This window comes from Terrapene carolina, unplaced genomic scaffold (assembly GCF_002925995.2).
Source record: "Terrapene carolina triunguis isolate 2854851 unplaced genomic scaffold, T_m_triunguis-2.0 Scaffold130, whole genome shotgun sequence".
NCBI lineage: Eukaryota > Metazoa > Chordata > Testudines > Emydidae > Terrapene > Terrapene triunguis.
The window spans coordinates 20,010,979-20,038,092 of NW_020664481.1; the positions used below are offsets into that span (position 1 = coordinate 20,010,979).

The window sequence follows — 27,114 nt, forward strand, 5'->3', positions numbered from 1 at the left end:
AACTGGACAAGTACAAGTGATTGACTAAAACAGGTCAGCAACCTCTGGCACACTGGGCCAGTTTGTTTACCTGCTGTTTGCAGGTTTGGTTGATCATGACTCCCGCTGGCTGTGCTTTGCTGATCCCGGCCAATGGGGGTGGCGGGAAGCGGCGCAGGCCGAGGGAGGTGCTGGCTGCCCTTCCCGCAGCCCCCATTGGCCTGGAGCGGTGAACTGCGGCCAGTGGGAGCCACGATCGGCCAAACCTGCAGATGCGGCAGGTAAACAAACTGGCCTGGCCCGCCAGGGTGCTTACCTGGGCGAGCTGCTTGCCAGAGGTTGCTGATCCCTGGACTAAAAGGAAACCAGAAATACCCACCGAAAAGAAGACTGCAGAAGATGCACGCAAAAGCTCTGGTAAGTAAATCTCACTTCCCTGTGACACTTCTGTCATACCTTTATTTTAGCAAGCACAAAACTACAATTCCCCTCAGCCTGCAGCACCACCAGAGCAGAGGCTAAGGAACAGGGAATAGAGTCCAGCTCAAACTGGTGTACAAATTCCTTTTGCTTTCATAAAGGGCATCATTGGGCCTGCACAGCCTTTAGTATTAATAGGCAAGGGGAAAAAATCCATTTCACTAAGGAATCGGAGCCCTTTTAACTTAAGAAAACCCCATTGACAAAGAGCTGCACCATTTTTAGTCGTTCAGAGAAAAAGATGTGGCCTAGTTATTTGCATTCCTAGAGATGTGCCTACCTTAACCTAGGGAATTCCATGCTCTCTCTTCCTGAACAGGCTGTAGAATTGTAGGACCTTAAGATTCTGGCAGTGACCATCAAGGCCTCTAAAAAGTGGAGCATTTCCTAAAGACAACTTGTGTTGCCAAGCATCCCTTTACCTACTGCATGGCAGAGATGGCACGGCACAAATCACTTATCTGCCTTCCTCCTTAGACTGTCTGCAGAGAGCAGCCAAGCAAAATAGCCACCCCTCCTCACTGTTAGGACTGAGCGCTAATACCCCAGAGGAATTCTTGCCATCTCAAAAGCAGGTAAAAACATCCTGTCACGTACTGGCCAAAAAAGTGCATAGCGCTAAAAGCCCATGTTCATCTCAGTTGCACCCCAAAACACCTCAGGCTTTACCTACAGCAAAATTGAGTAACAATATGATGCTAGCTGCTAGCTCTGTCTCAGGGCATGTTGCTTGACTGTACGCAGAATAAAGTCCAAGGGAGAGAATTGAGCCAACTGTAGCAGATCCAGGGTTCTGAAATGTACTACCTGTAGTCTGAAGCTTGGGAAAAATCTGCAGCCCTACTCAGGCTTTGAACAAGTTACTGGCAGGGCAGGGCTGCAGGCACAGCTGCTTACAGAGTTTGAAGGCTGTAAGCAGAATGTTCTACTAATGGAAAACTCCCTGGTGACTAGAGTGAGCATTTTCTTAGATGCTTGTAACAGTGAATGAGAATCACTTCAAGGTGTCATCCTTGCATGTATAAAATCAGTGTTCTGTGACAATTAGTGGCCAAGGGGTGGGCCACTGCCTCAAAGTTAGCATGGCTAGACTGGGTTCTTGAACACGGGGAACCCTCCTGCATGTCACACTTACGGCTGAAATTTAAGGAACAGACTTTTCCCTCCCCAGTAAGACAGGTATGTAATTTATAGAAAAGTCAAGAGGTAGATGAAAAGCCAATACAGAAATACCAGGAGTAAGTGGGTCCAAATCAACTCTCATCCTCTGTTCTTCCTGAATACAAGTGGCCACCCCATCCATCCCACCAGTGGGGGAGAGAGCGCAAGGTGTACTTTATACAAGGGCTGCAATTCCCAGTTCAGCCTCTGCTAGCTTGTCAGCTCCAGCAATTGGTGCAAGATCCTCTTCTGCCCATAGCGCACTTGCAAGGCCCGCTGCTCTCTCGGGCTTAGTTTGCCATAAGCCACCTTGTCATTGAGCAAGTCCTGCTCTGCTTTCAGGTCTGAGCTGTAAGACTCCAGCGTCAGCAGCGCACTGTCATGGAGAAGCTTCTTCCATGAGGCTTTGAGTCTGGGTATTGTCTCGTTAGACAAAGTAAAGCTCTCTTCATCCTCTGTGTCTTCTTCCCAGCCCTCATGCTCTTTAAACTCTTTGAATTCTTCTGCAGCCATACACAGCACCTGCAACCAACCACACGGATACCTAGTCATTAGCTCAGGCAGTGACGCATGACTAAGGTTGAGTAGAATCAAGGTCCCAATTTTCAGCTACTCAACACTAGATCAGGGGGGAGGGTCTCTACCGCAGCTAGCACAACACAATCCTCCTGGACTCCCACGGATCTGCAGCGGGAAGGGGCACTGAGGAGGTAGTGAATAACGCAGCCGCAGGCTATCAAATCAGCTAGTTGGTTTAGTGCGGGGCCTTTGGCCAAGACACACATGCTGAGCATGCTTTCTTCAGTACAGGCTCTGATCTTCAGGGGCCTTAGTTTCCCAGCAGTACTTAGTTTTATTGCAACACTGTCATAGTCCTGAGGGGGGAAGGCTGGTGTGTGTCTTAAAATTCCCTGTGCCTGGACCCTTCACATGAAAACAGATTCTCATCTGATAAGAGATTAAATGTTAGTCAACTGTACTGTGAAAGCTTTAAAAAAAAGCAGCTCAACATTTAAGATCCTGATTTTCAGGGGTCTGCTTCCTAGTTTCAGTGCTGCTAGTGCACAGCTGGGGAGTGAAGGGGCCTTTTGGCAGGGTGTTAAACACATCCCCCTTCCCCGCTAGCTTCAGGAGGGCTGTCACAAGCATAGACCCTCCAAGACAGGAACTCCTCACTTAATGTTGTAATTCTGTTCCTGAAAAATGCAACTTTAAGCAAAACAATGTTAAGTGAACCCAATTTCCCCATAAGAATTAATGTAAATGGCAGGGCGGGGGGGGGGGGGGGGGGAAAGGGGGTTTAGGTTCCAGGGAAATTTTTTTCACCAGACAAAAAACAATATATTATATAGATATACACACAGTATATGTTTTAAACAAACAATTTAATACTGTTCACAGCTATGATGGTGAAGCTTGGTTGAGGTGGTGAAGTTAGAGGGTGGGATATTTCCCAGGGGATGCCTTGCTGCTAAATCAGTGGTTCTCAAACTTTTGTACTGGTGCCCCCTTTCACATAGCAAGCCTCTGAGTGCGACCCCCCCCCCTTATACATTAAAAATACTTTTTAAATATTTAACACCATTATAAATGCTGGAGGCAAAGCGGGGTGGAGGTTGACAGCTCGTGATCCCCCATGTAATAACCCCCTGAGGGGTCACAACCCCCAGTTTGAGAACCTCTGTGCTAAATGATGAACTAGCACTCAGCTGAGCCCTCAAGGGTTAACACATTGTTAATGTAGCCTCACACTCTACAAGACAGCAGGAATGGAGGGGAGGGGAGACCGCATAGCAGACAGAGATGCACACTGCCCCACTCTTAAATGCATTGTCTTTTTAAGTGGATCAGGAAGTTGAGACAGCAGCTGCTGCCCAAGGCTCTCTCCATATAGAGCAGGGTGGGGACACAGAAAGGGTAAGTGGAGTGTAGGAGCAGGGGGGAGGGGGACACCCTGACAGCCCCCCTCCTGCACAGCAAGCAGGAGGCTCAGGGAGCAGCTCCAAGGCAGAGGACAGGAGCAGCACATGGCAGTGGGGGGAGGGACAGCTGCAATTGCTAGCCTGTTGGGTGGCTGCTGCACAGGGAACTTAGGGGAGCGGGGAGCTGATAGGGGGGCTGCCAGTCCACCCTGGTTCCAAGCCCCCACCAGCTAGCTGCAACGGGCTGCTCTTCCTGCAAGCAGTGGACAAAGCCGACGTTAGAAGGGAGCATTGCACAACTTTAAACGAGCATGTGCCTTAATTGATCAGCAACGTAACATCGAAACAACGTTAACTGGGACGACTTTAAGTGAGGAGTTACTGTATTGATAGCCTGTGACTGTGCTCTCAGCTTCCTGGACAGTTTCGCCCTGGTACAAAACGGAGCTCTCAGCCACACTGAAGGTTACATTCCAAAGGGATGTTGAAATACAGCATGGCATTAACAATACAATTAAATGCCACATGGACACATCCCCTCATCTGTCACAGTGCTTCTCCCTCTTGAAGAGGATCAGAGCACGGAGACTCAACTACCCTAGGAAGCTCACACATCTCCTTCACACTAGACTCGAACTTGACCTCCATATAATCCCAGAGCACCAGACTCCATCTGTGCAAGTGGACCCTTTCCAGAGGGGATCATGCTCCCCCAGTTCTGAGTAAAGCTATAATCACAGGAAGGCAAAATTTCCCCATCCCCTTTATTCTTACAGCAAAAAATCCCTGTAACAGGTCAACAAACAGTATTTATAAACTCTTCCAGAGCAGCTCCATTCTCTCGAGGCAGAGATTCTACCTGTAACCCCACACTGAAGGTACAACAGCACAAGTCAGCCAAGCCTTTGGAGAACAAGACTCCATGGGGCAGGATCAGTGCAGCCATCAGACATCTGTCACCTAGCGCTGAACTCCCTTCCACCGGAGCACCACGCACCTTCAATGTCATGGACAGCTCTTCCTCTGTCAACACTTCCTCCCAGCCAATCACAAAGGCTCCTTCTTCCCCCACCATCTCCAGCTGGCAAAGGAAATCCCACTGCTCAGAGACCAGCTGCCGCTCCGCTTCAGTGCTGGCACCTGGTTGAGGACGACAGGAGAGACAAGTCAACCACGCCCACTACACATTGGGGGGGGGACAAAACTCTGTAGAGTGAGACACAGGCCAAGACTTTCAAAAGCCACTAGTGAATTTGTACCCCAATGTGCAATGCCTTAGAGGCCTGATTGCCAGGAAGTGCTGAGCACTTAAAACTCAGAGGCAAACGGCAGTTTCAGGGACTGTTTCTAAAGCAGAGGCAGATGTTGATTGTGGCTGCCTTGAAGCCAAATGTTGTGGGTGCCCCACGATGAGTTGGCTACTACACGCTTTGTTTAAAGGGCTGCAGATATGGCCTATAGTCTCCATCTACCAGAGTCATTTAGAATTAAGTTACCCTCCCTCCAAATGCTACAAGCCACTCACCTTGCAGGGCAGCCCTGCGCACAGTCACCATCTGGATGTCGGCAGTGTCGTCCGTGTTGCCGGGGTACGGCTCAGCAAAGCCATACATGTGCATGAGTTGCCAGTTGGCCATCTGGCCGTAGGTATTGAAGATCTCGTGGCCTTTGCTGATGGGCTGCGTGGTGACCATTTTCAAACACTCCTGTAGGCAGAGGGACGGAACGGGCACGCAGGTGAAGGCAGCGTCACGATCCTCCGAGTAAGAGACTCCGTCCTTATGGGGCAAGTCTGGCCAAGTTCCCCCTGCCACGACTGCAAGGGAACCACGCCTTGCTGGCTCCCCACACCGGGAGGAGAGAAAGTGATTCTGGGACACACCAGGAAATCCTATTGCCTGGCAAACCCAGGCGGGTTTCTCTGTGTCCCATCCAATACTTTGTGCAATAGGCTGACCTGGGGGAGTCAGTCAGTCCCTGGCAAACACAGAGGTGAGTGTAACATTAGCTGCTACCTCTCAGTCTCCGGTCCTGCTCCTGTCACATACAAGTACCTTGGTGGCCCACCAAGCCCTTTCCCCGCCCCGAGTCGCTGGGGTGGGAGCGTTTGCACTGCCATTACCCGTGCTCGTTCTATGGCAAACAGGGACATCAGGCTTCAAAGAGGGCAAACCAGGCCAGCATCATTCCCTCCAGGAAAACGTACTTCCCAGTGCTCAGGCCCTCGGCATGTCCTAGAGCCAAGCCCCCATCTCCCAACGTGGAGGCACCAACGCCCCCCCTCACAATCAGATTGGCAAAGGCGCCACCCTGCTGCCCCTGCAGAACCCGGGCAGATCTGGTCCTTGCATTGGGGGCCAGGAGCGTGGAATCCCCTAGAGCTACTGTAGCCGAGCGTTCCCTCCGCCAAGCAGGAGCAATCCAGGCCGCCAGTCCTGGAGCTCAGGCCCGGGTAAGAGGTGAGGTGCTGTGGGCTGTGGCAGGCAGGGCAGCAGACTGGATGATTTAACAGCCCCCCACCTGGCTCTGGAATCGATGAGTCTCAATGGAGAGCCAGGGCTGGGCTTCTCCTCCAGCACACCATCAAAGGCCAGAGGGGAACCACACCGTGGCTGGTCGTGATCAGATAGAACCAGCTGGATGAGTAATGAGTCATGGCCAATGCCTAGGGACACATACACTCTCCATTCCCGTGGCTCCCCACCTACTCACCAGGGAATATTCCAGGTTGGCATTGTGATTGGCCACGTGATTCAAAATGTCAGCCATGGGCACCATCATGGGTGGGTTGGGCTCCTTCTCATCCTCGTCTTCCTCATCCAGGGGCTCCTGGAAGCTATTTGGGAGAAGAGGTGAGGACAAGCCGATTCCCAGCCTTGCGAAATGAAGCCGTGGCCCTTAGCCCACCCTGGGCCCGTGACTGCCAGGGGCCGGCTGGCTCCCTCGGAGGGCACAGAGACGTGTACGCAGTGTGCCCAGGCGGTGGCAGCGCCAGAGCCACCTCCTGCCAGGAGAAGCCTAGTGAGGTGCAATCTAGCCCTCACGTCTGACTCCCCAAAGAGATTCCTTCAGCCCCTCTGGATGCAGAGACGTCTGCTGCGGAACTGCACCTCCCCGTCTCACCTGTAGGCCATGACGAACGCCACCAGCCTCCGGTACAGCTCCGGCGTGTGCAGCTTGGGGTCAAAGAGGTCCAGGTGGGACTCCATGAAGGGCAGGATGATGGAGGTGTACTCCAGCTGGATGTTGGCCAGGTCTTTGTCCACCGCTTCGAGGATGCCAGTGCCTTGTAGGAGCCTCACCCTCTCTTCTTCAGGCCTGTATCAAGGGACAGGCGTGGCAGAGACGATCCCCACCACCACCCAGGAAGGGATTGAATTAATATAGTTACCCCTGAGTCAAGTCTCCTGGATCCTCAATGGCCTCCCACTCCACTGCTGTCTGCATCTAGTGAGCCCAGACCCCAAGTTCAACCCACCGTAAACCCTGGCTCGCATTTAGGATGGGCAGCCACCTAGGCTGCTAACGTATCTAACAGAACCGAGCGACATCCATGCCTAGCCCCAGTGCTGCTGACCCTTGGGGAAACAGCCAAAGAGGGCAGGAGGCACATAGCCAGGAACAGAACTGAGGCCAGACCAGGGCTTTATCCCCGGGAGCTCACCGACTCCCAAGAGCCAGCACCCCAGTGGCAGGAGGGACCCACTGCCCAGGACCGAGTCTCGCGCAGGCGGCTGGATTTCTGCAGCCTGACGCTAGCGTGTGGTATAATCTTACCAGAACATGGGGTGATCCAGGCTGCTGAAGTCAGGCCAGAGCGAGAAGTAGGGACGCCAGTGGGAGTTGCTGGCCGTGTATTCATGCAGCAAAGACAGAAGGAGAGGCACCCAGCCAGACTGACTCTCCAGCGACGCTTGGTCTAGGGAGCCAGACACAGAGGAGACAGGAAGGAGAGGAGGGGAGGAACATGCTGAGATCCCAGGTCCTATTATTCCTTCACCGAGAGCCAGTGCCATTGGCTGTTAAGGACCAAAATCACTGCCCTGCTCCAGGCTCCCCGGCAGAAGGGGTGGGGTTGAGTTGGGGACTCCAGACTTGCTACTCCCAGGATGGCAGGGAAACAATCCCTTACCCCACTTGTTCATTAGAAGCTCTGCAAACCACTGCCCTCTCCAGCTCGAGCTCAGACAACTCCCCCTCCCCATGAGATTCCCCCAGGCTACAGGCTGCCTGAAGCAGACAAGAGCACGTTGGCCATTGACTAAGGCCCCATTTGCTGCCCCTGAAATTCTCCAGACTCCTGCATATTAATCACTGGTCTACCCACAGCAGGCGCGACCATAACATTTTATCCAATCTCCCTTTTTCCTGCCTCGGCTGGAAGAGAAAATGGGGGCCAACATGGTGACAGAGCAGCCAAGGGAACAGGAGAATCAAAGAGAACCAGGTTAGGAAAACTCCCGACTTCCAAGAACTTTGTTCCAACGTGGCAGCCAGTTGAAGTCAGCTGCAGGGCTCCTTAGCTCTACGCCCCGTGTCCTGCTCTCGTACCTTTTTCCAAGAGGGACCGGATGGAGGTGGTGTGCTGGGACAGGAGCGCGGCTCTTGGAATGGTGAAGAGGACTTCTCCGATCTGGAGGTCCTCTCTGGCCAACAGGCCGTAGTCTGACACCGTGCCCTCTTTGCTCACGTAGACCTAGGAGAGAGGTGCCTGTCAGGGCCTGTGGGGACCCCAGTGAAAACCTGCCTCTGATGGGACAGCCGTGAAGGGTTGCAAGGGAAATGAAGCCAAGAGGTCAGGAGAATAAGTCCAAGCAGCATCCATGGAAGCCCAGACAGCTAGACTCATCCCTCACGGAGGGATTTCCTGCCAATGTAAACAGGAGGTTGGTTTTTCAATAACAAACCTATAGCCAACCCGACGGCTGCACCCTTGCACTAGTGCACGTGCGAAGTAACTGGAGATCACCACCTCGTAAGCCCTCGCACTCAGCCTCGCTGCTTCCCTGCCCACCACTCCAATCCCCCCCCCCCCCCGAGAACGTCCACGGATGAGTGATCACCCTGCCCTTGGGAAGCCAGCCTTGCCCTATCAGCCCGACGGGTTGCAGATACCCATACGCCACACTCAGCCTGGGACCTCTGAACACTGGGACTCACACCTGGGTGAGGGTCACTCGATAACCGGCTTCCATCCTCCGGATCCTCCTACCTTTGGGCTGAGCTCCAACCCGACCTTCTCACACCAATCCAGGAAGCCAGAAAGGGCGTCAGCTCTGCCATCCTCCGCAAGGCTGCCCCCTGCAGCCACCTGCTAACAGAAATAAGGGGCAAGCTTAGGGAACAAGGACAGCTCAGGCCCTAGAGAGATCTCATGGCAGAGGACGGAGGGTAACCCTGGAGGCCTCGCTGAGTTCCAGCTTGGGTAAATTACACCACAGAGGGAAGCACTAGGCTCCAGTGGACGGAACAACAGATCAGACATTAGGAGACCTGGGTGCTATTTCCAGCAAAGCCAGGCTCACTCTGGCATTGGGCAGATCATTTCATTTCGCCTGGCAGCTGCCTACCCATCTTTGTAAACTGCTCTGAAGTCTATGGACGGACAGAGTATTACTACTAGCTCTCCCTATCGCTTCAATTGGATACCCTAGTTCCTTCACTTCCTGTCTTAAACGGCTGCAGTTCACGGTTACACATCGGTTGTGTTTCTGGACAGAGATGGCCGCAATCCTGCGGTGAGTGAAGTGCTTTGGGATGAAAGGGGATATTTATGTATGCGAGATCATCATCAGAAGACAGGCCAGTCATGCTTCTCTCTCCCAACATAGGCCCTTGCTGCAGCGAAGAAAGGAAGAATGACAGAAGACGGCTGTTCTCTGCCGTGACCAGAAGATTTGAACTGGAAAGTAAAAGATCTCAGAACCGTTTACAACAGGTTTAGTCACTTCTGCGGGTAGGTCGTCCGTTCTGTGGCACGTGCACAGGCAGAAGATTATTTGCCATTGCTCTTAGATTCAACAGGATCTAGCATTCTTCCAAACTGTAATAGTTACTGTTACCCTTACTTGACATGGCAGCTCCCCCCGCCACTGGTGAGTCTGTGCCCCAAAGGGAATAAAAACCCATCTCCCTCCCATGTACTGTTGGTTGAATTGTCTGCCTGGTCAGACCAAGCCAGCCAGACCACGGAGGTTAAGTCCGTTAATGGCTATTAGCCAGGATGGGTAAGGAATGGTGTCCCTAGCCTCTGTTTGTCAGAGGATGGAGATGGATGGCAGGAGAGAGATCACTTGATCATTACCTGTCAGGTTCACTCCCTCTGGGGCACCTGGCATTGGCCACTGTCGGTAGACAGGATACTAGGCTAGATGGACCTTTGGTCTGACCCAGTCTGGCCGTTCTTATGTTCTAAACTTACATTAAAGGAAAATGGCAAAAATTACCAAAAATTACCAAATTCTCATTGAAAGAGAGCATTTGAAACTGGATTGTTAATGAAAAAGTGAGCCAAGTAGCAGGGAAAACACAACGATCTGGGATTTCCCCCCCTCGATCAGAACACAGAGCTCCATTTGCAAGGATTTGGGGGGCCATTATTGTCAGTCACAATCACTCGGCTAGCCCGTGCAGGTGTCTAATCCTTCGCTAATCCCAAATGTTTCAAATGGCAGGGTGATCATTCCAGTCCAAAAGTTCATTCTAGAAGAGTGTGACAAAGGGCCTGTCTACACTACCGCTTACGTCAACGTCACTTGCGTTCCACACCCCTGAGCGACGTACGTTCCATCGCCATAAGCGGTAGTGTAGACAAGCTCAAAGCGTCACTTACCCAATGAGGGAGCAGAAACAAGACTGCACGGCCATTCATACAACACAGAACAGCCAACGGTCAAAGTGGGCGGTCTGCAAACAACCCACAGGGTAAAAATTCCGTAACAAGTATTAGACAAATCAGGGCTGGTTCGTGACTAAGCTGCTAATTAACGGGAGCTACTTTCCTAGTGAAAATGATTTAAAACCGTTTGACCAGCTCCAATGAAAAGATTCCACCTAAAACCTGTATTCGCTCCCTCTAGAGTCAAGTTGCTTTGTTCAGGTGTTTTTCTGACTCGTTATTCCTGCATATTTGTTGCTAACGTGAGCAAGGTGAAAAGGTCGGTCTGATTTCATTTTCAGATTTTAATCTTCGGCCTGGTCTACACTATGAGTTTAATTCGAATTTATCAGCGTTAAATCGAATTAGCCCTGCATCCGTCCACACAACGAAGCCATTTATTTCGAAATAAAGGGCTCTTAAAATCGATTTCTGTACTCCTCCCCGACGAGGGGAGTAGCGCCGAAATCGATATTGCCATTTCGAATGAGGGTTCGTGTGGCCGCAATTCGACGGTATTGACCTCTGGGAGCTATCCCACAGTGCACCATTCTGACCGCTCTGGACAGCAATCTGAACTTGGATGCACTGGCCAGGTAGACAGGAAAAACCCCACGAACTTTTGAATTTTAATTCCTGTTTGCCCAGCGTGGAGAGCACAGGTGACCACAGATAGCTCAGCTCATCAGCACAGGTAACCATGCAGGCCGATAATCGAAAAAGAGCACCAGCATGGACATTACGGGAGGTACTGGATCTGATCGCTATATGGGGAGAGGATTCAGTGCTAGCAGAACTACGTTCGAAAAGACGAAATGCCAAAACTTTTGAAAAAATCTCCAAGGACATGATGGAGAGAGGCCATAGTAGTGCCGCGTGAAAGTTAAGGAGCTCAGATAAGCCTATCAAAAAACCAAGGAGGCAAACGGTCACTCCGGGTCAGAGCCACAGACATGCCACTTCTACGCTGAGCTGCAGGCAATTCTGGGGGGGCAGCCACCACTACCCCACCTCTGACCGTGGATTCCGAGGCGGGGGTAATCTCAGCCACACCTGAGGATTCTGAGGATGGGGAAGAGGAGGAGGAGGAGGAGGAGCTTGCGGAGAGCACCCAGCACTCCGTTCTCCCCAACAGCCAGGATCTTTTTCTCAGCCTGAGTGAAGTACCCTCCGAACCCTCCCAAGCCAGTATCCAAGACCATGACCCCATGGAAGGGACCTCAGGTGAGTTTACCTTTTAAAATATAAAACATGGTTTAAAAGCAAGCGTTTTTTAATGATTAATTTGCCCTGAGGACTTGGGATGCATTCACGACCAGTACAGCTACTGGAAAAGTCTGTTAACGTGTCTGGGGATGGAGCGGAAATCCTCTAGGGACATCTCCATGAAGCTCTCCTGGAGGTACTCCAAAAGCCTTGCCACAAGGTTTCTGGGCAGTGCAGCCTTATTCCGTCCTCCATGGTAGGGCACTTGACCACGCCATGCTAGTAGCAAGTAATCTGGTATCATTGCATGACAAAGCCTGGCAGCGTATGGTCCCGGTGTTTGCTGGCATTCAAGCAACATCCGTTCTTTATCTCGCTGTGTAATCCTCAGGAGAGTGATATCGCTCATGGTAACCTGGTTGAAATATGGGAATTTAATTAAGGGGACAGAGGTGGCCCTTCCTACTGGGCTGTTTGCCTGTGGCTGAAAAGAAATCCTTCCTGTAGTAAGCCAAGCCAGGGGGGGGGCGGGGGGGGAGGTTGGCACTGAGCTTCTCTCGTGTGGCTAGCAGGGATCTTCCCTGATACCAGCCACGCGGTGGGGGAGGGATAAAGCGATCATCCCAGAGAACTGGGGGGGGGGGGTTAGTTTGTTTTCTGCTGCTGCAGGTTAACAGGAAAACCACAGCACTCAACGGGCTTTGCTTGGTATGTGGGAAAGGAGGGCGCAGAAGCCAAAAGACAATGGCTTACCATGGCCGCATGCAAGCCGAATTCTGTTGCCCGGACCTGTGTCTGTGATCTCTAACAGCAAAGCCACAGGCACTCAATATTAAGATGCAAAATGCGACCTTGCACAGAAATCACATGTGCTATGTAATGTGAATAGTGTTGTTCACCGTGAAAGAGTATAAGCATTGTTCTGTAAAATGTATCTTTTTAAATACTTCTCTCCCTTTTTTCCCTCCCTCCCTTCAGCAGCTGCAAATTTTTCAAGCCTCCCTCCTCCGTCCCGAAGGCTATCTCAGATAAGGCGTCGGAAAAAGAGGACGCGAGACGAGATGTTCGCGGAAATCATGGAATCCACCCGCAATGAAAGAGCTCATCTGAATGAGTGGAAGGACACGGTTTCAAAGTACAGGAAAGATGCCAGCGAACGTGAGGACAGGAGGGACCAACATGAGGAGAGGAGAGACGCTCGAGATGAGAGGTGGCAGCAGGAAGATCAGAGGAGGCAGGATGCAACGCTGGGGCTGCTGCGTGAGCAGACATGCTCCGGCGTCTGGTGGAGATTCAGGAACGGCACCAGGATCACAGACTGCCGCTGCAGCCCCTGTATAACCCCCCTCCCCCCGCACCATGTTCCATATCCTCCTCACCCAGACGTGTAAGAACGCGGGGGGGAGGCTCCGTGCACCCTCCCATTCCACCCCAGTGGACACCCCAAGCAAAAGGCAGTCATTATTTTAACCTTTTTTTAGTGGCCTTTTCCTTCCCTCCGATCCTCCTCCCAAACCCCACCCGGGCTACCTTGTCAGTTCTCTCCCTCTTTTTATAATCAATTAATAAAAAATATATGATTTTTAAATGATAGTGACTTTATTTCCTTTGAAAGCAAGTTGTGATCGAAGGGGGAGGGTGGGTTGCTTACAGAGAATGAGTCAATAAAGGGGGCAGGTTTTCATCAAGGAGAAACAAACAGAAATTTCACACTGTAGCCTGGCCAGTCATGAAACTGGTTTTCAAAGCTTCTCTGATGCGCCACGCTTCCTGGTGTGCTCTTCTAATCGCCCTGGTGTCTGGCTGCGCATAATCAGCAGCCAGGCGATTTGCTCAGCCTCCCACCCTGCCATAAAGGTCTCCCCCTTACTCTCACAGAGATTGTTATTGCTGCTTGCTGTGTGCTCCACAATGGGGAGATTTCTTTGGCTGAGGTCAGAGCGAGTCAGTAGCGATCGCCAGCGACCTTTTAAACGGCCAAATGCACATTCCACCACCATTCTGCACTTGCTCAGCCTGTAGTTGAACAGCTCCTGACTCCTGTCCAGGCTGCCTGTGTATGGCTTCATGAGCCATGGCATTAAGGGGTAGGCTGGGTCCCCAAGGATAACTATAGGCATTTCAACATCCCCAACGGTTATTTTCTGGTCCGGGAAGTAAATCCCTTGCTGCAGCCGTTTAAACAGAGTAGTGTTCCTGAAGACGCGAGCGTCATGAACCCTTCCCGGCCAGCCCACGTTGATGTCGGTGAAACGTCCCTTGTGATCCACGACTGCTTGCAGCACCATTGAAAAGTACCCCTTGCGGTTTATGAACTGGGTACCCTGGTGCTCCGGTGCCAAGATAGGGATATGGGTTCCATCTATCACCCCACCACAGTTTGGGAATCCCATTGCAGCAAAGCCATCCACTATGACCTGCACATTTCCCAGAGTCACTACCTTTCGTAGCAGCAGCTCAGTGATTGCTTTGGCTACTTGCATGACAGCAGCCCCCACAGTAGATTTGCCCACTCCAAATTGATTCCCGACTGACCGGTAGCTGTCTGGCCTTGCAAGCTGCCACAGGGCTATCGCCACTCACTTCTCAACTGTGAGGGCTGCTCTCATCCAGGTATTGTGGCGCTTCAGGGCAGGGGAAAGCAAGTCACAAAGTTCCATGAAAGTGCCCTTATGCATGCGAAAGTTTCGCAGCCACTGGGAATCGTCCCATACCTCCAACACTATGCGGTCCCACCAGTCTGTGCTTGTTTCCCGGGCCCAGAATTGGCGTTCCACGGATAGAACCTGCCCCATCAACAACATGATCTCCAAAGCGCCGGGGCCCGCGGTTTGAGAGAATTCTGTGTCCATCTCCATGTCCTCATCACTCTCGTCGCCGCCTCCTTGCCTCGTTTTTCTGGTCCTGGTTCAGCATAAACTGCACGAGAACGCGCAAGGTGTTTACAATGTTCATGACTGCTGTCTTGAGCTGAGTGGGCTCCATGCTTGCCGTGGTATGGCGTCTGCAGTGTTCACCCAGGAAAAAAGGCGCGAAACGGTTGTCTGCCATTGCTTTCATGGAGGGAGGGGTGAGGCTGTACCCAGAACCACCTGCAACAATGGTTTTTGCCCCATCAGGCACTGGGATCTCAATCCAGAATTCCAATGGGCGGGGGAGACTGCGGGAACTATGGGATAGCTATGCGATAACTACCCACAGTGCAACACTCCGGAAATCGACGCTAGCCCCGATACATGGACGCACACCGCCGAATTAATGTGCTTAGTGTGGCCGCATACATTCCACTTTATACAATCTGTTTCCAAAATTCGAAATCTGTAAATTCGGATTAATCCCGTAGTGTAGACATACCCTTCATAAGACCAGCCATACTGGGTCAGACCAATGGACCAGCTAGCCCAGTATCCTGTCTTTCGACAGCGGCAATGCCAGGTGCTTCCGAGGGAATGAACAGAACAGAGCAATTATTGAGTGATCCATCCCCAGTCGCCCATTCCAAGCTTCTGGCAAACAGAGGGTTAGGTACACCCAGAACACTAAACTAGGAAGAGTGGTAGATACGCTGGAGGGTAGGGATGGGATACAGAGGGACCTAGACAAATTAGAGGACTGGGCCAAAAGAAATCTGATGAGGTTCAACAAGGACAAGTGCAGAGTCCTGCACTTAGGACGGAAGAATCCCATGCACTGCTACAGACTAGGGACCGAATGGCTAGGCAGCAGTTCTGCAGAAAAGGACCTAGGGGTTACAGTGGACAAGAAGCTGGATATGAGTCGACAGTGTGCCCTTGTTGCCAAGAAGGCTAATGGCATTTTGGGCTGTATAAGTAGGAGCATTGCCAGCAGATTGAGGGACGTGATCATTCCCCTCTATTCAACATTGGTGAGGCCTCATCTGGAGTACTGTGTCCAGTTTTGGGCCCCACACTACAAGAAGGATGTGGAAAAATTGGAAAGAGTCCAGCGGAGGGCAACAAAAATGATTAGGGGTCTGGAGCACATGATTTATGAGAAAAGGCTGAAGGAACTCGGATTGTTTAATCTGCAGAAGAGAAAAATGAGGGGGGATTTGATAGCTGCTTTCATCTACTTGAAGGGGGGTTCCAAAGAGGATGGAGCTCGGCTGTTCTCAGTGGTGGCAGATGACAGAACAAGGAGCAATGGTCTCAAGTTGCAGTGGGGGAGGTTTAGGTTGGATATTAGGAAACACTATTTCACTAGGAGGGTGGTGAAGCACTGGAATGGGTTACCTAGGGAGGCGGTGGAATCTCCTTCCTTAGAGGTTTTTAAGGTCAGTCTTGACAAAGCCCTGGCTGGGATGATTTAGCTGGGGATTGGTCCTGCTTTGAGCGGGGGTTGGACTAGACGACCTCCTGAAGTCCCTTCCAACCCTGATATTCTATGATTCTAACACGGGGTTGTGTCCCTGATCATCTTGGCCAATAGCCATTGCTGGACCTGTCCTCCGTGAACTTATCTAATTATTTTTTGAACCCACTTATACTTTTGGCCTTCACAGGTCCCACAGGTTGACAGTGCATTGTGTGAAGAAATACTTCCTTTAGAAGGGGTAAATAACACTTCCGTATGTACTTTCTCCAGACCAGTCATGATTTTATAGCCATCCATCATATTCCCCCTGAACTCTCTTTTCCAAGCTGAACAGTCCCAGTCTTTATAAGCTCTCCTCATAAGCCGTTCCATACCCCTCATCATTTTTGTTGCCCTTCTCTGTGAGTTTTCCAATTCGAATCTATCTTTTTTGAGATGAGGCAACCAGAACTGTGCACAGTATTCAAGATGTGGGTGTACCATGGATTTATACAGAGGCAATGTGATATTTTCTGTCTTATTATTGATACTTTCCTAATGATTCCTAACCCATTCTGTTTGCTTTTTTGACTGCCGCTGCACACTGAGCAGATGTTTTTAGAGAACTAGCCACGGTGACTCCAAGATCTTTCTTGAGTGATAACAGCTAATTCAGACCCCATCATTGTATATGTAGAGCTGGGATTATGTTTCCCAATGTGCATTACTTGGCATTTATCAACACTGAATTCCATCTGCCATTTCCTTGCCCAGTCACCCAGTTCTGCGAGATCCCTTTGTATCTAGTCTCAATCTGCTTTGGACTTAACTATCTTGAGTAATTTAGTAGCATCTGCAAACTTTGCCGCCCCACTGCCCACCACCCATCTCAGATCTTAGAGTCTTAGAGTGTTAGAATCATAGAATATCAGGATTGGAAGGGACTTCAGGAGGTCATCTAGTCCAACCCACTTGAAGAACGTTTTAATTGAAGTAGATTTGAAGTTAATAAATACAGGGGCTGACTCTTCGCTCTCACCCGTAGCCCTGATAACAGTGACCAGCTGTTGGGCTAGCAAGTGTCAATATAAAGACTGAGAGACCAGGCCCCCTACCCGAGTCACACCCCGTTTCTGATAGAGATGGAGTCAAATCCCCGGGGGGGAGGGGGGGTATTTCCCCAGCCAGGCTCACACCAGGCTGCAGCTGAGTCCGCAGCTCCCTCCTCGGCCCTGCCCAGGCGAGCCTGGGAGATCCGCTTCTTCCTCACTCCGGTGTGAACGCGTCTCACTCCGGCAGCGGCCCCGGCCCGAGCCGAGCCCTGGGAGGAGCACGTGGGGCAGGCACCTGCCCCTTTCACCGCTACCCGGGGAACCGGGACCGCCCCCCGCCCCCGGGGCTTTTCCCCCCCCAGGGGTCCCCGGCACCGCTCGGGGGGGGGGGGGTCCCTCCCCCTGCCCCCGCAGCTCGCGCCGCCCCCCCCCAGTGCTGGAGCCGCCCAGGGGGGGGCAGGGTCCCGAGCCCCCCCCGCCCGCTCCCCCGGCCCGCTACCTTGGGCCTCTTCGCCGCCGTCGCCATGCCCGGCCTCGGGGTGGGACCGAGCCGCGTCCGCAGCGCAGCAAACAGGCGGCGGTCGCCGCTTCCACGTGGTTCCCCAGCACCCGGAGCCGCCTTCCGGGCTGGGGCAGGCCACGCCCCCTTCGCGTACGGGGGCCGAGATGGGCCAACAGCTGCTGGTCTCCCCCCCCCGCCCCCGGGGCTGCCCATGACCCAGCAGGGGGCTGGGTGTGTGGCAAGGGCTGGAGGCGGGGGCCAGGAGGGGGGGCTGGGAGAATGGGGCCAGGATCACCCCCCACCAGTGAAGTGGGGCCTCCCCCGGGGGGCAGCAGCAGCTAGAGGCAGCCCCAGGCCCTGGGGAGTGGGGTCATTCCGGCGGGACAAACCCTTCCCGGGCTGGGGTCTGTGGGGTCCATGCGCAGGCCGTGGGGCCTTGGCGCGTAGGGCTCCCGTGGGAGGCTCTCCCAAAACAAAGGGCGCACGGTGCTGTGGGAATGCAGCAAGCGGGGGATGGGGTGTGTGATTGGGGGGAGTGGGGAGAAGAGATGCCCAAAGGAGCCTGTTTCCCAGAGAGCAGGTGTTCAAGGCAGTCCAGCCGCTGGTCCCATTGGAAACACTTGGCCTCAGGGTTCTGGTTTCAGAAGTTTCCAGTTGCATTAAAATTCAAACCCTTTGCTGCTGCTGTTTGCAGTGAGAAGTGGGTGAAGTGAGCTAAATCTGTTCTCAGAGGGGATGGTTACGAGAGCAGCCCCGCCGGCAGGGGAATGCCTAGTGTGTGACTCCTACCAGAGCACGTCAGGAGCGAGGTGGCTTTGCGTGTGCCCGGCCCGCTGGCAGCAATGTAGGCACCTGTAGGGTTGGATGGGAGCTGATCAGGGTTTTGAGGAAGCCTGCGGAGAAGAGAATTACAAAATCCTAGTGTGGCACCCTAACCACTGGCCCATCCTTCCTCTACCGTCCCACCTTCCTTTGGAGGTGTCAGCGGGAACTGCGACCTACTGCAGCAGGCCGAATGTCAGACACTAACTCAGGCTTCTAGTGACATTGGAGAAAATAGCTCCCGGGCCATCCGTAAGGAATATACATACCTGAGAACTGTCCTACTTGTCTCTGCCCGCCCTTTCAATCTGACACGGGCGCTGGAAAAGCCACACACCCCATCACATAAGGGTACAGTACAATAAGGCTACTGAGACCAAGATTCCCAATCCCATTCAATCCCTTATGACCCTGCCCCCCTTTATAGCATACATGTTGCTAAAATTGAGCCTTATTCTGATGTAGCCCTTTTAGAGGGAAGTTGATGATTAGCCCCCCCCCCAAACCTCTCGGAGGGGCCCCCCCCCCCCCCCCCCCCCAGCTCCCTGCGGGGAAACTCCAGGGCAGACAGAAGAGAACAAGGTTTGCTGTTTGTTCTGAAAGGCTTCTAGCCAAACTCATTGCCAGTTTGGTTTTGGAGATACACAGGAACATGCAGCATTTTCCCCCTTTCGCTTCCCAACCCAACGTGCTTGCGAAGGGCCGGATTCTGCTGCTGGGAATTCAGTGTCATTGACTTCCGTGGAACCAGGATTAAGCCAGATTTTAGAGAAGTGCCACAAGCTCTTTCTTTGTCTCTTGGGCCTCTTGCAGAAATCATCTGCAAACACTTGGAAGGTGGTAAGGTGATAGGGAACAGCCAGCATGGATTTGTAAAGAACAAATCATGTCAAACCAATCTGATCGCTTTCTTTGATAGGATAACGAGTCTTGTGGATAAGGGAGAAGCTGTGGATGTGGTATACCTAGACTTTAGTAAGGCATTTGATACGGTCTCGCATGATATTCTTATCAATAAACTAGGCAAATACAATTTAGATGGGGCTATTATAAGGTGGGTGCATAACTGGCTGGATAACCGTACTCAGAGAGTTGTTATTAATGGTTCCCAATCCTGCTGGAAAGGCATAACAAGTGGGGTTCCACAGGGGTCTGTTTTGGGACCGGCTCTGTTCAATATCTTCATCAACGACTTAGATATTGGCATAGAAAGTACGCTTATTAAGTTTGCAGATGATACCAAACTGGGCGGGATTGCAACTGCTTTGGAGGACAGGACAGGACATCAAAATGATCTGGACAAATTGGAGAAATGGTCTGAGGTAAACAGGATGAAGTTTAACAAAGACAAATGCAAAGTGCTCCACTTAGGAAGAAAAAATCAGTTTCACACATACAGAATGGGAAGAGACTGTCTAGGAAGGAGTACAGCAGAAAGGGATCTAGGGGTTATACTGGATCACAAGCTAAATATGAGTCAACAGTGTGATGCTGTTGCAAAAAAAGCAAACGTGATTCTGGGATGTATTAACAGGTGTGTTGTGAGCAAAACACGAGAAGTCATACTTCCGCTCTACTCTGCGCTGGTTAGGCCTCAGCTGGAGTATTGTGTCCAGTTCTGGGCACCGCATTTCAAGAAAGATGTGGAGAAATTGGAGAGGGTCCAGAGAAGAGCAACAAGAATGATTAAAGGTCTTGAGAACATGACCTATGAAGGAAGGCTGAAAGAATTGGGTTTGTTTAGTTTGGAAAAGAGAAGACTGAGAGGGGACATGATAGCAGTTTTCAGGTATCTAAAAGGGTGTCATAAGGAGGAGGGAGAAAACTTGTTCACCTTAGCCTCTGAGGATAGAACAAGAAGCAATGGGCTTAAACTGCAGCAAGGGAGGTTTAGGTTGGACATTAGGAAAAAGTTCCTAACTGTCAGGGTGGTTAAACACTGGAATAAATTGCCTAGGGAGGTTGTGGAATCTCCATCTCTGGAGATATTTAAGAGTAGGTTAGATAAATGTCTATCAGGGATGGTCTAGAATAGACAGTATTTGGTCCTGCCATGAGGGCAGGGGACTGGACTCAATGACCTCTCGAGGTCCCTTCCAGTCCTAGAATGTATGAATCTATGAATAAAACCCAGTCTGACCAGTCTAGATTCTTCTCCAGAGTTGTTTACCTGCCCTGCAGTAATCACCCCCCTCCACCTCGCATTTTGGTCCCTGGGAGAAGGTTAGTACCCCCCACCCGCCACACACACAAAAATACACATAACACTGATAAATACAAAAGCAGGAGAGCTAGGTTCTTCTTAATGTCTTTATTAGTTTTCGACACAGTAATCCTTTCTACATCAACCATTTTCCTTCCATTTTACATTTTTGTAGTCGTCTGTAAATACCATGGCATCAATGCAACTTTCTGAGCATCAACCATCTTAATGCACAAAAATATAAGGATTCACCTCATACAGAAGTCTGAAATTCAGTAAATTCCACCTTAACCAGGAAAAAAGAAAAAACTCAAAAACAAACCCAGAACAAAATTACAGCCAGAACACCTTAAATGTTAAAACCACACATTTGTTACCAGTTGCTACAAGAACGAAAGAAAGGGGGGAAAAAATCCAATATATATATTATGTATAGGTATTTATATATATATTATCTGAAAGGACACACTAAAAAACAAAAAACAAAAATTGCAGCAGTATCTACAGTAAAAAGAATTCCTACTAGCTTTCAAACATTCACATTTAATGTTCAGAAGGAAGCACACGGAAAAACAGAGTCTGGAACAAACTAATACACAACAGAGAGTTTCTAGAATGCTTGTGGTGATGTCATACCATTTAAATGCACTATGTGTGTGGGTGTGGCGTGTGTGTTCTGTATTTATCCAGAGACGCACACTCTCCTAGATAGCAGATGCGTGAAAGAGACAGTGTGTCTGGAACACCATGGGATGTTGAATGCTGTCTCTCTTTTTATCTCTAATAGAATTTCTTCTTGCTGCTAGTCTGATCAGCTTTGGATCTGTTCCCTCCAGCTCCTAGTGTGGCAAGCCAGGCAGCTGCGGCGCCCTGTAGGGGCTGTGTGGTCACAAAGGACCAGAATGGAAGTTGGGTGTGTCAAAGGGACTAGAGACCCAGCATCTGAGATGGTGCATGCTCAGTACCTCATTAACTGGCTCTGCAGCCTTCCAGTGCAGTGAGCTGGCATTCACTGGCTGAAATGGCACAGAATGCCACTGGATGTGTTCCTCATGGGCTTCTGTAGTCCCTTGGACTTCATCTTATGGTCCATTTCCCCCCTCCTCTGGCCCAGGGGCAATGCAACAGGAAGGGAAGGGTTCTCATCCTGACATAAAAAATATGGCACTCCCATGCGGGCGTGGCTCACGCCCGGCCCACTGGTTTGTGGCCTCCCTTGGCGACTCACTTTTGCCTGGGACATGGTGGAAGGAGACAGTGGCTGATCCCGGGAATGTCTTGCATACATGTCAGCTCTTGTTTCTCTCCCTGCGCCCCAAGGCTGGTGCAAAAGGAACTGTTCTAGAGCCATGCAGAGGGACTGCACGCGGGCTGTACCCAGATGATGCTGGGATGGTGTTTTGGGGACAGATCCCCACAGCCAGGTGACCCTGCGGGGCTAATATGAAGTTTAGGCAGCCCTTACATACAAAGTACATGATAACGTAGCTCCCCTTACCCCAGACACTCTCCCAAGCACTCCTCACCCTCTACATACAAGGCGCTGACAACCAAGGGGATCCCATTGACGGGTGAGACTAGGGAAATTGCCACTCCCAACACACCAATTAGTAAACCCTGGAACAAACTGGCTAACAAGCCATTTACCGGATGGAATCAAAAATGCTCAGCTGCATGTCATGGGCCCTGTACTGCTAACAGCTCACAGATTCTCCTTTAGCTCGAGTGGGTAGGGCTGGGCTTTTGGAACAACAGGATCTGTGTTCAGTTCCCCGCTGTTGCCAGGACATTCTGAGCAGCCATACAGCACAGAGACATGGATTTGTTACAATGCAATTTGCATTCACATCCTGTGCACCAGATCCAAACCACTCTGAGCCCCAGCTCCTCGGGACGGATCACAGACAAGCAGGAACCTCACCAACTCGGAATGGATCCAGCCACAACACTGAGGAAGAACCAAGCCCTGGACAGCCGCTCAGCATGGAACGCCAAGCGACAAATGAGTCCAACACAATGAGAATGGGGCGTGTGGGGAGAGGTGTTGGCTCTGGGGGTTTCCCACCAGAATCTGGGGAGCAAAACACTGACTGATGCAGACTCACATATCCCCGGGAAAGCTGGTACCCACTTGCCCTGAGTCCACTGTGCCAACCACAGCAACACTGGCACAAAGCCAAGAAACCAGGCCTCACGCCTGCCTAGCAGTGGGCATAGGATGCCAAGTTCAAAGCCCAACTCACCTAGACTAACAGTAAACAGAACAAGCTGGGACAAATTACTGACTTCATTCAGCTAGTAAAGGACACACAGTCAGTGGGAGAGACGCATTTCTGGAGTCCAGGCCGCCCGCTTGTGGTATGCACACAACACCCAACGAAGGCATGGCCCAATCACGTAAAGAGGCCTCACCCATTCGCTAGAACTTAGCCCGGTTGTGGTAGGTGCTGTACAAACCACCTGGAAGAGGCTTTTGTCCAGTGCTTAATTTGTGATGAAAGAGGTACCAGGGCTCAAGCAATGTTTTTACTTTCATAACGGACGTGGCAAGCCCAGAAGTGCCAGGGCTCTGAACTGCCAAGCCTAGAGGTGCCGGGAATCAGCCCTGGCGAGCTCTGGCACAAATTAAGCCCTGCTTTTGTCCCTTGGGCGGGCTAGCCCCAGCACATGGCCTGTAAATACGACAATCGTCCACCAACAGAGCACAAAGCAGCAACAGAACAAGAGCAGCTGCCCCGTCAGCCTCTGGACCTTTCCTATAGGTTCCTGGAGCGTTTGCTTCTAACAGCCTTTCTGGAGAGCAGAAACAGAGCTCACGTTAAGGGAGGGAGAAAGAACCTGCAGAGGCAGCAGCCCTGTCCTGGAAATCACCACCACCCGCCCCTGCCCCAACATCCTGCTCCGGGCAGCACTGCTGGGCGCCGGGAAGGAGCTTTTCCCTTGTGAACCTTGGCTCGGTATGGGAGGGAGGGGGAGGCGCAGAGACTGCCGAGGAGTTTAGTATGGTTTTGGTTACTGTCGTTGATTGTCCTTCTTGCAAAAAAGAATTGTACAGGGGACGTGTGTGTGCACGAGTCACAAACGCACGCACGGGCACCCCTGGGCTCCGTACTGCCACGGAGCACCTGGGAGCTTAGTTTATAGCACTGGCTCACGCGCGACTATTCATTGGTTCGAAATGCGCCCGGGGCAAATTTAAGATCCTGTGAGTTGGGCGCTTTATCGGCACCAGAAAGGGCAGAGATCGCCAGGTTTCACTGAGTGTAGGTATTTCTTGGGGCATTGTTATTTTTATTATATGTTTTTACAGATCTCACCCCGGCAGCATTTGGGTGTTGGTGTCTTGTAGGGGAGGGGCTAATGCCCAGTCCTCATGACATGTCACTTCCTGCCTTAAAACAATTCTACTTCCTGTTTTGGATGGACAGGCCAGAGGGCAAGGAAGGAAGGCCCCAGGGAGCCATTCTGCAGAGCAGCTACCTTCCGTATTGCTCTTTCCATGGCTAGGCAAATGCTTAGTTTTCAGCATGACCAGGATTAAATCCCAGTGGGCAGCGACATTTTAAAACCCGGATTTCTCAAGCCCTTTTTGTTTCTTCCTCCCCATCTCCCACATTAACCCAATGATGCATGGACCCCACCCTGGGTACCGCTACCAGTGACACTCAACAACATGGAGTGTTTAACCCATGTAAACGCTGTGTGGGGCTTTGTCCCCCTCTAGTGGCCGAACCATTTATAGCCGTTTAGGAGTGTACTATGGCTAACTGAGGTGGGCTTTTTAGCTTAAGTGGTAGGGATTCATGCTTTTGGCTCTTGGGATCCTAGGTTCAATTCTCCTGGGGGCAGGTCAATCGGAGAAAAAAAAAAAAAAGACGGTGGCGATCACTGGAAGGGGGGCCATGCTACATTGAACTCTTAGCAGTTTATTTAAACAAACCAACCCCGATTGTTATGAACACCCCACCTCAGGTGAAAGAATTGTGATGAGCCTTTTGGTGACTATGGACCCATACGGGATTACGTGCTTGCTTGAGCTTTCCTGCCGCTGGCCAATTCGCGGACACTTCCCCCTGGTGACCTTAGGAACCTGAGCCTTCGGCTAACGCTACGTAAGTGGCGGGGCCGAAGAACCCTACGGACCTGACCACTGGAGAGATTTGTTACTGCTTGACTGACAACAGGATAACGTCACTAATTCAAAGTTGCAGCTATAGCTAGAGGTGGACTGAACCGTCGGTCTTACAGTGGTGCTTCCCATCTCCCCTTTTTTATGTAATATTAAAAGGAAAAAGGAAAAAAAAACCCGACGAGAAAGAAAATGAACCCCCGACACGGTAACTGTTGGAAGCCGAACAGGATGGCCGTTTGGATGGTGGCTTGATGCAGAACGATGCTAAATGTCTCCGGCGGAGGAGGAAGAGGAGGAAGAGGAGACAGCGGAGGGACCAAAGACCTCAGCACGATACCTCCATGGTGTGGTTGATCTGCCCCATGGCCTCGCTGCTTTCCGAGTGGGTGCAGGCCCGGGGGTGGTTGCCATCCACCGAGCTGGCGCTGGTGAGGGAGGCAGTGCGGGAGCGGGCCAGCCGGGTCATGCTGGCCGAGGGCACTGGGGGGAGGGAGGGGAAGAGAGGGCGGATGGGGATAGAGGGAGAAAAAGTTGGTTAGGGATTTCACCCGGGGCCTGCAAGGAGGACTCGAGCAGACACGACACACAAGCAAAGCCGACACTGGTGAAGTGACGGGCTCTCCAGCCCGCCGAGTGAAGCGCCATTCTCTCAGCCTCTGCATACTGAGATGCCAGCTTCCAACTGCTCAAGCTTGAAGCATGCGGTGTTACAAGAGACGAGCTGCTACTGGCCTGTGATGGAGGGCAGTGGGGGTCCATGAATCCATCTGTCACTGGGATGGGGGGGTGGGGGGAGACGACTCCTGCTGCTAAGCCCAGATACCTTTGGAGTTGAGCACTCTGGACTGTGTGGGAACAGACTATTAGAGGGGCTGCAGCCCAGCCTCCAATTCCCGGTAGGAGTTTGCACGAGAGGTTTTAACACGTGATATTTTGCCCCTTTGGGCAGTCGGGTGTCCTAAAGACTGAGGCTCTGGGCCTTAACACCCAACTGGTTCGCTAGCTGGTCTGTGTGCAGAGCCTCTGATATGGCCGTGAAAATCCCCACGCACAAGAATGCCGGCATGCCACCGTGCACTCACCATGATCGGGGCTTCGGTGAAACGTACCCCTCCTAGTGCAACGCACAAGGGGTGGTGACTTGTCTTGTGCCTTAAATGCAGGGGCAAGAGGTCTCAGCCTTCTGCACTGCTCCACCCAGCTTTTCAATCACTGTGCGGTGCCATTTTGCCCTATAGGGCGTATTATCCACAATGGGGACCCTGGGGGTTCTGCCTGGCACTGCGGGAAGGGAACAGTGACCCTACAGAGGGTATAATAGGGGAGACTGTTCAGTGCTAAATGGACATGGGAAATGGGATCCTTCCTGTCCCCATCCTGTCAGACTGGGACCCCCCCCACTGCTACTAGAACTCCCCCCAGAGCAGATGTCAGGAAGGAGACACCCCCGCAGCAATGAACCAGTGCAGCTACATTTTGTGAATGCGGCTTATTCCCAATGGATGTGGGAGTAAGAGCCAAAGTGGGATGGAAGCCACATTAGCCCACCTGTGCCATTTGTCTACATCCGGGGGGCCCTGAAAGCAGGCTGGTCTCTCTCTGGCTCTCATGCACTAGCCCACTGCTGGATTTCAGAGTCCCAACCCCACGGGGGAAAGCTGTAAGCCCACCACTCCCCCAACATCTGGCAGACACTCTTATGCCGTGATGCTGTTCTGAGATTCCCATCTGCATCAGGTTTGGAAAGACCCTACATGTGCGGCCAAGAAAAGCAGCTAATTATTCTCATGGTGGTGTTTCCATAGTCCCTAGCGCACCATCAGGTGGGCTCTGAATGCACTTTACCAGGACAGGACATCCCTAAATCTTCCCTGAAATAGGAGGCATGTTCGCCAGGACCCCCTGCTGCAGCTGAGCCGGCGTCCTGGGCCGCAGAGCAGCCAGGAGGCAAAGGACCCAATTCAGTGCAGCAGAGCCAGGGGAGGAGATCGTCAGAGAACTGATTCACTGCTCCAGTCCTGGCCTTTAGAGCAGCCGAGGGGTCTCCTCCCTGGTTTGGGGTCCCAGGTTAAGCAGCCTTCTCCTGCCACCCTGGGAGGGGATGGAGAAGTGGCACCGGAATGGTCCCAGGCCACAGGAATCATCCCCTCCCCTCCCCACTAACACCTCTCCAGCCTTTGCAAGCAGCTCAGGGCGGGTGTCAGGCAGGCAAGCGAGGGGCTCTTGGAAGCGAGGGGCAGTAGCCCTGGGACCCCTCGAGCCAGCCCACCTGCCAGGCTGCTTCTCCAATCTAGGTGGGGGCAGCAGCCTGGACCCAGCCGGGGAAACATGGAGCAGCCCTGAGCTTCCCAGCCGGGCTCCCACCCTTACTATCAACACGCACAAGCAAAATCCACAGCTGGCCGCTAGCCCCGGCGAACGGAGCACCCAGCGGCACCAGCCACGGCCAGCAGCAGGAGTGGAG

At 52.0% G+C, this 27,114-nt stretch overlaps 2 protein-coding genes across 7 annotated transcripts in view; both read right to left on the minus strand.

Moving 5' to 3' along the window:
* Positions 1–1,077: 1,077 nt before the first annotated feature.
* Positions 1,078–17,565, minus strand: SETD6 (SET domain containing 6, protein lysine methyltransferase). 2 transcript variants are annotated; one of them, XM_024201271.2, is made up of 9 exons: positions 17,491–17,565; positions 8,755–8,856; positions 8,094–8,238; positions 7,320–7,461; positions 6,666–6,860; positions 6,255–6,378; positions 5,068–5,248; positions 4,540–4,682; positions 1,078–2,142 (listed from the first exon to the last, which is right to left on the minus strand). In XM_024201271.2, exons 1-9 carry the CDS (start codon positions 17,515–17,517, stop codon positions 1,831–1,833), a joined length of 1,371 nt encoding a protein of 456 aa, XP_024057039.1. In that variant the 5' UTR covers positions 17,518–17,565; the 3' UTR covers positions 1,078–1,830. The 2 variants fall into 2 exon arrangements, with proteins under 2 accessions (XP_024057039.1, XP_024057040.1); XM_024201272.2 differs by having other exon boundaries at positions 8,755–8,853; positions 17,491–17,545.
* Positions 17,566–20,607: 3,042 nt separating this feature from the next.
* NDRG4 (NDRG family member 4) overlaps positions 20,608–27,114 on the minus strand; it is a 91,149-nt gene continuing 84,642 nt past the window's right edge. For all 5 annotated transcript variants that reach the window (XM_026652645.2, XM_026652646.2, XM_026652643.2 and 2 more), the window contains one exon: positions 20,608–25,130. In XM_026652645.2, the coding sequence (XP_026508430.1) occupies positions 24,976–25,130 (155 nt within the window). In that variant the 3' untranslated portion in view covers positions 20,608–24,975. The remainder of the gene's footprint in view (positions 25,131–27,114) is intronic.

Excerpts from the sequence above, each read along its gene's own strand:
- SETD6 (XM_024201271.2), bottom strand. The coding sequence starts at position 17,517 with ATGGCGACGGCGGCGAAGAGGCCCAAG. Across the intron at positions 8,857-17,490 it reads CGGCGGCGAAGAGGCCCAAG|CAGGTGGCTGCAGGGGGCAG; the intron begins GTAGCGGGCCGG and ends TATTTCTGTTAG. Across the intron at positions 6,379-6,665 it reads GCGTTCGTCATGGCCTACAG|CTTCCAGGAGCCCCTGGATG; the intron begins GTGAGACGGGGA and ends TCTCCCAAATAG.